Source organism: Carassius carassius, chromosome 2 (assembly GCF_963082965.1).
Source record: "Carassius carassius chromosome 2, fCarCar2.1, whole genome shotgun sequence".
Taxonomy (NCBI): Eukaryota; Metazoa; Chordata; class Actinopteri; order Cypriniformes; family Cyprinidae; genus Carassius; species Carassius carassius.
The window spans coordinates 37,791,546-37,802,884 of record NC_081756.1 but is presented as its reverse complement, the minus strand read 5'-3'; the positions used below and the strand labels follow the sequence as shown (position 1 = coordinate 37,802,884).

The following is an 11,339-nucleotide window of genomic DNA, read 5'->3' as shown; positions in this document are numbered from 1 at the left end:
TGCAATAGTCCAGCCTGGACAGAACAAGAGCTTGAACAAGGAGTTGTGCTGCATGTTTCGAAAGAAAGGGCTTGATCTTCTTGATGTTGAATAAAGCAAATCTGCAGGATCGGACAGTTTTAGCAATGTGGTCTGAGAAAGTCAGCTGATCATCAATCATAACTCCAAGGCTTCTAGCTGTTTTTGAAGGAGTTATGGTTGATGTGCCTAACTTGATGGTGAAATTGTGATGAAACGATGGGTTTGCTGGAATCACAAGCAGTTCTGTCTTGGCAAGGTTGAGTTGAAGGTGATGGCCCATCATCCAGGAAGAAATGTCTGTTAGGCAAGCTGAGATGCGAATAGCAACCGTCGGATCATCAGGATGGAATGAGAGGTAGAGTTGAGTGTCTTCAGCATAGCAGTGGTATGAAAAGCCATGTTTCTGAATGACAGAACCTAATGATGCCATGTAGACAGAGAAGAGAAGTGGTCCAAGAACTGAGCCCTGAGGCACCCCAGTAGTTAGATGTTGTGACTTGGACACCTCACCTCTCCAAGATACTTTGAAGGACCTATCTGATAGGTAGGACTCAAACCATTGAAGTGTGGTTCCTTAGATGCCTTTTGCCAGTAGGGTTGATAGGAGGATCTGGTGGTTAACCGTGTCAAAAGCAGCGGACAGATCAAGCAGGATAAGTACTGAAGATTTGTATTCTGCTCTTGCCAGTCTTAGAGCTTCAACAACTGAGAGCAAGGCAGTCTCAGTTGAATGCCCACTTCTGAAGCCAGATTGGTTGCTGTCAAGGAGGTTGTTGTTTGTGAGAAATGTAGAGACTTGGTTGAACACAGCTCGTTCAAGTGTTTTTGCAATGAAAGGAAGAAGGGAAACTGGTCTGTAGTTCTCTAAAAGAGATGGGTTGAGGTTGGGTTTCTTAAGTAGTGGAGTTATACGTGGAGGGATGTGTTGATGATGTGAGTGAGTGCAGGTACAACTGCAGGAGAAATGGCTTGAAGGAGATGGAATAGGATCAAGCGGGCAAGTAGTAGGGTGATTAGAAAGGATGAGTTTTGAGACTTCTGCCTCAGAGAGTAAAGAGAAGGATGTAAATGAGTGTACGTTTGCTGGTGATATGAGCTTGACTGATTGTGGTGTGGAAAATTGTGCACTAATGTGTTTAATTTTATTAATGAAAAACGTTGCAAAGTCGTCAGCTATTAGAGATGAAGCAGGAGGTGGAGGAGGAGGACAAAGAAGTGAGGAAAATGTTTTAAAAAGCATGCGAGAGTTAGACGAATTGTTAATTTTGTTATGGTAATATGTAATTTTAGCAGTGGAGACATCAGCAGAGAAGGAAGATAGGAGTGACTGATACACATTAAGCTCAGTAGTATTTTTGGATTTGTGCCACACCCTTTCAGCAGCTCTAAGCTTAGAACGGTGTTCGCGTAGAACATCAGATAACCAAGGGGCAGAAGGGGTGTTACGGGCTGGTCTGGAAGATAAGGGACAAACAGTGTCTAAACAAGATGTAAGAGTGGAGCAGAAAGTATCAGTAGCACTGTTAGCATCCAAAGATGCAAACAGTTTAGGGGAAGGAATTGAAGATGAAACCATTGCAGAAAGCCGGGAGGGTGAAAGTGTGCGTAGGTTACGTCGAAAGATGACATGTGGAGGGGAAAGTGATGTGGCAGGGACCATGTTGAGGTTAAGAGTGAGGAGGAAGTGATCCGACGTGTGCAGTGGAGTAACCAGAACATGATCAGTAGAGCAGTGTCGTGTATAAATAAGGTCCAGTTGGTTGCCTGATTTGTGAGTAGCAGTAGTTGACACTCGGTTGAGATCAAAAGAGGCAAGCACAGTGTGGAAATCAGCAAACAGAGGTTTATCTAGATGGATGTTGAAATCTCCAAGCATAACTAGGGGAGTACCATCCTCAGAAAAGGTTGAGAGCAACACATCTAATTCATCCAAAAAGTTACCCAGTGGTCCTGGGGGTCGATAGACAACTACAAAATGTATTTTAAAAGGGTAGGTAAAAGTAACTGAATGAGATTCAAAGGAGCTGTTGATACCCAAAGATGGTAAAGAATTAAATTTCCAATCATTAGAGATGAGCAGACCAGTACCTCCACCTCTTCCAGTCAAACGGGGGGAGTGGGAAAATGAGAAATTATTGGAGAGTGCTGCAGGTGTAGCAGTGTCCTCTGGTTTCATCCAGGTCTCTGTTAGGGCCATGAGATTAAGCTTTGAATGACTAATAATAGAAGTAATGAAATCAGCTTTGTTTACAGCAGACTGGCAATTCCAGAGACCAATAGAAAAATAAAGTAGTGTATTAGCAGATATAGGCAAAGTGTGCAGATTGTTAAGATTGCGCTGTCTACATTGTGTGATGTGTGGTTTGCGAGTGGTAGTGATAGTAGGGATCTGGAAACACATAGTAAGATTTGGTTATAAACAAAAAACAACTGAAATAGAAATGAAACAAGGAGAAGGAAAAAGAGATTAATCAAAACAATACTTATATTCCCTGCCGGTGTCCCTGCCCGGTGGAGTCGCACGGTAGAGTCGATGGTCTTTACACTCTTCGGTCTTCACACGTGGAGGGCTTAACTGGAGGGCTGCTGCGACCGCTGCCGCGGTATACTAATCTCTTTTAAACCCGACCAAACGGAAATTGAATTCAGCTGAACGCACTTTACTGTTTATCACAACAAAAGGTCTAAGAAAGCGCACAACACTGACAACGTATGCGATACGAGTACGAGACCAAACGCAGCACGTCTCTACACAGTAAACAAACAAGTGTTTCCTAGCAACGACAACTGCGCTAAATACTAATGAGACAAGAAATAAATACACTTACAATATTGAATACAATATTTTCACTACTATTATATCAAACAAACAATTTTTTTTACTATTATAAAAATGAATAAGTTCCTTCATCACCATTATGTAAGGAACAAAAGACTTTAGAATACCCAAGAGGTGACAGTTGTATATAGTAGTTTTGAATGAGGAAAAATGATCAGTACATCAGTAAAGTCAGTGCATCGCTGCAGCTACCATTAGAAGTCCTAGTTGGCTATAGAAATAGTCAATGCTCTGAGATGTGCGCCTAGACCATGCACACTGGCTGGTCTAGCCTGAAAAAAGCTTCTTTAATGCTATTTGAGCAAAATAAACAACATTTAAGATACAGTTGTTTTCAGATTTAATTGGTGATTTCAAATATGAAATTTTATCATAAGCTTGGTGAACAGTTTTGAGAATTTGATGTTACCTCATTGAAAGATATAGGAGCTGCACTTGCATGCCCGAGAGCCATTTCAAAGATCGCCACCGAGTGACATGACTTGCATTAAAGGGATTTTGAAGAAAATCTCCTTGCTTGTATGTTTTATTCATAATTCTTTTATTTTTATAAACATCCCTGCTGAATTTTTAAAAATGTTACAAAAGTAAATATAAAAGAAAGCAAAGTTAATCTTTGCATGAAAAAAAGATGCAAAAGTTGGTGACAAGGTAGCAAGACTATATGAGTGTATCAAAAAATATAGAGAGAAATGTTACATTCCAAAACATTTTATTTCAATAATTAGAAAGAAAGAAAAATATTGGAAAAAAAAGAAAAAAGAAATTGGAAGACATTTTGGTTGGCAATATACAAGACCTTGAACTCACAGGTTACACAACGATCATCAGAAAAGCTAAAATTAGACTGATTTTTGTGTATAGAAAAAGTAACAAAATGAAAAGCTGTTTTAGTTTGAATCTTTTAGATGTTTTTTGCCACTCTTTGGCTGCAAACTGGCTTGATCAAGTTTTAAGGTGTTTCTAAGGGAGAGATTAAATAAAAAGTAAAAAAAAAATTATTTGGTATTTAAAATAAAATAAAAAATAGACAAAATATTAACCAATGTTAAAAAAGGGACATAAACAGAGACCCACAAAAAGTCTGTAAGGTATCGTACCGTTTTTGCCTGTATTTTTCTTGGTCAGCAACAGGCATCATGTGCAAAAGCTCCAAACTAGCGTTAATAGTCCTTAGCATTTCAAAACGCTCTTTACTACGTATCTGGAAAACAAGTACAAAAAGAACCTATGTATAATCAAAAATTATTTTCATGAAATGTCTTTTTATAAAGAAAGTAGCTTATAAAAATACAAATGTCACATACATGAAGAATGTAAATCTCATCAGCGGATTCAGGTCCAGCTGCAGGGAGCACCACTTTTAACGGATCCGGAATTTGATGCTCTGGTGTAATAAAAAAAGGATTAAGAAATAGCACATATTACTTAATGGGTTAGACATTAATTGAGGCAATTATCAATCTTATTTTCACCATATTTAGTTTTGTAATTTTGTTTACTTCTCTTTGTCCCAGTAACTGTCTCCCCAGTAATCTTTTTCAGATTGTCTTCCTGAATTGAAGTCAACAAGCTTACTATGCCCACAGTAATTGGCTGACCAAAAAGTTATTTGATCGTAGAAATATTGCACAAAAAGCTATCATGTTTCCATATTCAAGGATTTTAATAATGTTACCATATTCAAATACAGATTAAAATGTAGGATAATTAAAGGGTTAGTTCACCCAAGAATGAAAATGTTCCCTCCTGGTGGAATGACTGCCCCAACTCAATCAGAGTCCTTAGCCATTTTCAAGAATCGGCTTAAAACCCATCTCTTCCATCTTTATTTGACCCTCTAACTTTAACACTCACTATTCTAATTCTATTCTTAAAAAAAATCTAACTACCTTCTAATCTTTTTGTATTCTATTTTCTTTTAGTTTATTATGCAATTGTGTGTGTGTGTGTGTAAAGACCTCTAACACTAGCTTGCTCAATTCTTTTTTTTATTCTATCCGTTTTGTTTTTATTATATTATTTAAAAGCCCATGCTATGTGTACTGTGTTAACCTAACTGAGACTTGTTATAGCACTTATATTTCATTGCTCTTTTTGTTGTTTTTGATTGCTTCCACTGTCCTCATTTGTAAGTCGCTTTGGATAAAAGCGTCTGCTAAATGAATAAATGTAAATGTAAAATGTAAGAATGAAAATTCGTCCATCATCTTCTCACCCCTCATAGCATCCTAGTTGCATGTGACTTTCTTCTTTCAGAATAATCCAATTGGAGTTATATTTAAAATTGTCCTTGCTGTTCCAAGCCTTTCAGTGGTGTTAAAGGGATAGTTCACCCAAAAATCAAAATTATGTCATTAATAACTCACCCTCATGTCGTTCCAAACCCATGAGACCTCCGTTCATCTTCGGGACACAGTTTAAGATATTCTAGATTTAGTTCGAGAGCTCTCAGTCCCTCCATTTTTATAACTGTGTGCACGGTATACTGTCCATGTCCAGAAAGGTAAGAAAAACATCATCAAAGTAGTCCATGTGACATCAGAGGGTCAGTTAGAATTTTTTGAAGCATCGAAAATACATTTTCACAGTTTTTTACAGTTCACCAAATCAAACTGAATCGTTTTAAACGTTTCGCATCTCCAGTACGCATTAATCCACAAATGACTTCAGCTGTTAACTTTTTTAATGTGGCTGACACTCCCTCTGAGTTCAAACAAACCAATATCCCGGAGTAATTCATTTACTCAAACAGTACACTGACTGAACTGCTGTGAAGAGAGAACTGAAGAAGAACACCGAGCTGAGCCAGATAATGAACGAAAGAACCGGTTGCATTGGTTTTCGGATCACCAGTAGTTCTTTCGGACAGTTTGATTCAATAAACCGGTTGAAGAAAACTGTTCACCGGTTCTTTTGTGCTCGACATAATGGCATCATTGGCGATGATTGCCCTTGATTCAAGCCTTCAGTTTACACGCACTCATTCAACCTTTAGCACAGAATCAGTTCAGAATCAATCACCAAAAGAATCAGTTCAGTTCAGACGCTCTGTGTGTCACTCTGCTTCACACTGAATCACACATGCCAAGTATCATCAGCTCCTCGGTTCTCGAATCGGTCACGTCTGAAAGAAACGGTTCTTGACTCGAGAACGAGTCAGTCTTTTGTTCGTTATCTGGCTCGGCTCGGTGTTCATCTTCAGTTCTCTCTTCACAGCAGTTCAGTCAGTGTACTGTTTGAGTAAATGAATTACTCCGGGATATTGGTTTGTTTGAACTAAGAGGGAGTGTCTGCCACATTAAAAAAGTTAACAGCTTAAGTAATTTGTGGATTAATGTGTACTGGAGACGCGAACCGTTTAAAACGATTCAGTTCGATTTGGTGAACTGGTTCAAAAAGATCCAGTTACATTGAATGATTCGTTCGCGAACCGGATATCACAAACTGCTTTGTTTTGAACTGTCTCACAACAGGCACGGAAGAGAAGACAATACTGAATAAAGTCGTAGTTTTTGCTATTTTTGGACCAAAATGTATTTTCAATGCTTCAAAAAATTCGAACTGACCCTCTGATGTCACATGGACTACTTTGATAATGTTTTTCTTACCTTTCTGGACATGGACAGTATACCATAAACACAGTTTCAATGGAGGGACTGAGAGCTCTCGGACTAAATCTAAAATATCTTAAACTGTGTTCTGAAGATAAACGGAGGTCTCACGGGTTTGGAACGACATGAGGGTGAGTTATTAATGACAAAATGTTGATTTTTGAGTGAACCAACCCTTTAAGTATATGTTCAGTTAATTGTCAGCCTCTTACACTTCTGCATCTTGTAATCAATAAGCGGATATGCATACAAGCAGCCTTTTATTAATAGACTAGAATAATCATGGATGAAAGCTGATAATAAGACATTGTACATTCAACATACAAGAAAACCAAATTGGCCACAAGAATACTTGAAAATAAGGACATAGTAAAGGGAAAAGGGAAATTATTGTGAAATGTTTCTAGAATATTTACATTCCAAGATGGATTGCCAGCAGCAACCATTTTAGGATTATTTGTGATTTAGTCAAGGTAAGGATTTAGGCAAGTTAAGAGCTACTTTTAGATGTTTTGTGAATACGGCCCCTGATCTCCATTACTGCCAGAAACTTGGACAACACCCTAAGGATGGAAAGGAAAAGACGAAAGAAAACAGAAGAGAGGGACTCACTCGAATGTCTCCATGGTCAGTATGGTGAAAATTGGCCTCCTATTCATCCCACCCATACAACTGCTGTTGCACATAAATTTCAGTAGTATGGTAGTTACCACCGAACCCACCTATATGGACACAGCCAAAATTACAAACAGTAAAGTTATCTATCCACAACTTGGACACCACTGAGAAGATGGTGTCAAATATATATTTAGTTGTTGACTATCACTGCTAACTATGTTGTTTGAATAGTCAGAAGGTTGGACAGGACTTAAAAAAATTTGGTCTATGTCTGCTGGACTATGTGAGTAATATTTCCATACCTGGAACTAATTTGTTTGGTCTATATTGGTTTGTTAACGCACCTATTTTTATTTTAAAACAAATGTCATACAAAGTACATGTCAATGTTTATTTATATGATGACCAAGTAAATAGTTTTTTCTTTGCTTATATTAAATGTTTATTTGTGGCACAGTTCATTCATAGTCATTTCCCTTTTCCTTTGTTTCATTTGATCACCCCCATATAGCCAAAATGGCATGATCATAACCCCCTGCGAATATTCAACTGTGAGATTGGTAGTCGAACCAGGCTCCTTCTATCCAAGCATTGAATCTTCAACTATTTGGGGTCACCCACAGTATGTATATAAGAAACAAAAACAAACAAACAAAAGATCTATGTGTAAAATTATGACTGAAACATACTTTTGCATTAAATAATTTTTTACCATTAATATATGTATAGGAATGTCTTTAGGTAAATTTGATATATTGCATGGTGCTTTTTTGTGTCTGCATGCATATTATGATGTCCATGGTGAATATTGATGATTTAATCGGTGCAGGTGTGCACTAATCAATGTGGCACTGACGAAGAGCTTTTGTCTTGAAATCGTTTTGCAGTTTTCACTTGTTTTAATGGCCTCTGACATTAAAATATTTTTTTAAGGCGTTACCCCTGCATATAACTGTGTGCAGATTCTTTTCTGCTGGCTTAATTTTTGCTTTGGATCTATGCATTGTGTGACTTGATTTTGGGCATCTGGTGCTGCTCCTCTTCTCTGACTTTATTCCCTGATCCTATGACAGGAATTCTTGTTTGATTAGATTCGCTTCTAAAAATTCACCTCACATGAGGTGGTTTTCCAGGCTCTCTGAAAAAGGAGTATTTCACAAAACTGCAATGGAAACTTTTTTTTTCTCCACATTTACAGGTTACGTGGTGTATTTAAAAATGCCATTAATGCTTGGATAACCCCTTATCTACACTGCACTTCTGCAGAGCATTATGGCTCAGACAGCCATGGAGCTGATCGCGGCCACTCTAGTCAAAGCTTACATTTATACCAGTTGTGTCGTGACCCGTTTAAGAAGCGGTTCTCCATGCTACTTCGCTAAATATACACATATCCTTTGATTAATGCGATGGCTGTGATATATGTAAACCTACCAACATCAGTTGCCATAATTTATTGTGAGAAAAAAAAATTGTTTTAGTTGCATAAACATCGGTTAATGGAAAGGCGCCATTTCACAATAGTTTTTTTTTTATTGCCATTTATAGAATATCGCAAAAGCTTTGTGCAAATTTGTAATGGAAATATATATTATGTCACTGACAGCTTCAAATTAAAAATGAGTGGGCATGTTCCAGAGAGGATCCTCGCAGTCTTCCTCCCAAAGACTTTACATGGGTCGTGTGAATTGGTCGGCTCCAGAAAAGCCTGCCTGCAGCCACTTAGACAAGTAGTAATTTTGGCAACTGTCAAGGCCATAGCCAACCTGGTGGTGCTGATCAAGGACACTGACATGGTCACATTCCTTGACTCCACTGTTATGCCCACAGGATTATTTGGCCATGCTGTGAATGTTTTTGCTGAGAGCTTTACAGCGGAACAGTAGTCACCTGAATCATATGCTGATGAAACACCCATTCAGGGTGTTGACTTTGAAACATATCCTCAAGCATACAGTGTATGCCCAGGGGATTGGTTCATAATGGTGAATCTAAAAGATGCTTACTATCACATCCAGCCCCTCATGAGATTCACATTCGAGGGGGTGGTTTATCAATGTACAGTCATGTACAGCCTTTCGGAATGTGTCTTGCCCAGTGCACTTTTACAAAGTGCATGGATGCAGCTCTTTCCACTTGGAGGCAGATGGGAATTTGCATTATGAATTACCTTGACATTTGGCTTGTGTTAGCCAGACAGAAGCAGGAACTTTTCATTCGGAGATCACTGTTTTTCAGCCACCTGGAGCACCTTGGGCTAAAAATAACATTATCACACATAATCACAAAATAACATTAAAAAAGTTAACAGCTTAAGTACTTTGTGGATTAATGCTTATTGGAGACGCGAGACAGTTAAATCGATTCAGTTCGATTTGGTGAACTGGTTCAGGAAGATCCAGTTACATCGAGTGATTCGTTCCCGAAACGGATATCAATAAACTGCAGTGTTTTGAACTCGCTCACAAAAGACACGGAAGAGAAGACAATGTTGAATAAAGTCGTAGTTTTTGCTATTTTTGAACCAAAATGTATTTTCGATGCTTCAACAAATTCTAACTGACCCTCTGATGTCACATGGACTACTTTGAAGATGTTTTTATTACCTTTCTAACCATGGACAGTATACCGTACACACATTTTCAATGGAGGGACAGAAAGCTCTGGGACTAAATCTAAAATATCTTCAACTGTGTTCCGAAGATGAACGGAGGTCTTACGGGTTTGAAACGACATAATTTTCATTTTTGGGTGAACTATCCCTTTAAGTGATGACGTAAGAAACGCTGTTTCTGGGTCGAAGCCTCAACTCGCTTCACTTGAGAATACTACCTCAGCAGCCATTTATGAGCACTGTTTATTCATATTAATGATTTGAGCTAAACGCTTTCAAACTTACGGTGTGCACTACAGTCTCCGTGCTCACAGAGTCCCAAACACAAACAATATTTATATTCATTTATTTATTTATTTATATTTTCATTGTCTGGCTATCTGGGACTTCGGTATGGAGTTAAAGATTAGGATTATAACTTTTTCAGTACAGTTGTGGCCAAAAGTTTTGAGAATTACATAAATATTGGAAATTGGAAAAGTTGCTGCTTAAGTTTTTATAATAGCAATTTGCATATACTCCAGAATGTTATGAAGAGTGATCAGATGAATTGCATAGTCCTTCTTTGCCATGAAAATTAACTTAATCCCCAAAAAACCCTTCCACTGCATTTCATTGCTGTCATTAAAGGACCTGCTGAGATCATTTCAGTAATCTTCTTGTTAACAGGTGAGAATGTTGACGAGCACAAGGCTGGAGATCATTATGTCAGGCTGATTGGGTTAGAATGGCAGACTTGACATGTTAAAAGGAGGGTGATGCTTGAAATCATTATTCTTCCATTGTTAACCATGGTGACTTGCAAAGAAACGCATGCAGCCATCATTGCGTTGCATAAAAATGGCTTCACAGGCAAGGATATTGTGGCTACTAAGATTGCACCTAAATCAACAATTTATAGGATCATCAAGAACTTCAAGGAAAGAGGTTCAATTCTTGTAAAGAAGGCTTCAGGGCGTCCAAGAAAGCGCCAGGATCGTCTCCTAAAGAGGATTCAGCTGCGGGATCGGAGTGCCACCAGTGCAGAGCTTGCTCAGGAATGGCAGAAGGCAGGTGTGAGCGCATCTGCACGCACAGTGAGGCGAAGACTTTTGGAAGATGGCCTGGTGTCAAGAAGGGCAGCAAAGAAGCCACTTCTCTCCAAAAAAAAACATCAGGGACAGATTGATCTTCTGCAGAAAGTATAGTGAATGGACTGCTGAGGACTGGGACAAAGTCATATTCTCAGATGAAGCCCCTTTCCGATTGTTTGGGGCATCTGGAAAAAGGCTTGTCCGGAGAAGAAAAGGTGAGCGCTACCATCAGTCCTGTGTCATGCCAACAGTAAAGCATCCTGACACCATTCATGTGTGGGGTTGCTTCTCATCCAAGGGAGCGGGCTCACTCACAATTCTGCCCAAAAACACAGCCATGAATAAAGAATGGTACCAAAACACCCTCCAACAGCAACTTCTTCCAACAATCTAACAACAGTTTGGTGAAGAACAATGCATTTTCCAGCACGATGGAGCACCGTGCCATAAGGCTCAAAAGGCGGGTGGACAAACAAAAACCCACTAATTCTGACAAACTCCAAGAAGTGATTATGAAAGAATGGGTTGCTATCAGTCAGGATTTGGCCCAGAAGTTGATT

General features: G+C 38.7%; 1 protein-coding gene across 1 annotated transcript; it reads right to left on the bottom strand.

Annotated features, from left to right (window-relative positions):
* Window positions 1–3,524: 3,524 nt before the first annotated feature.
* On the bottom strand, window positions 3,525–8,596 carry LOC132099009 (cellular tumor antigen p53-like). The gene is made up of 6 exons (XM_059505369.1): window positions 7,087–8,596; window positions 7,016–7,037; window positions 4,363–4,456; window positions 4,168–4,247; window positions 3,961–4,064; window positions 3,525–3,823 (listed from the first exon to the last, which is right to left on the bottom strand). Exons 1-6 carry the CDS (start codon window positions 7,158–7,160, stop codon window positions 3,751–3,753), a joined length of 447 nt encoding a protein of 148 aa, XP_059361352.1. The 5' UTR covers window positions 7,161–8,596; the 3' UTR covers window positions 3,525–3,750.
* Window positions 8,597–11,339: the final 2,743 nt, after the last annotated feature.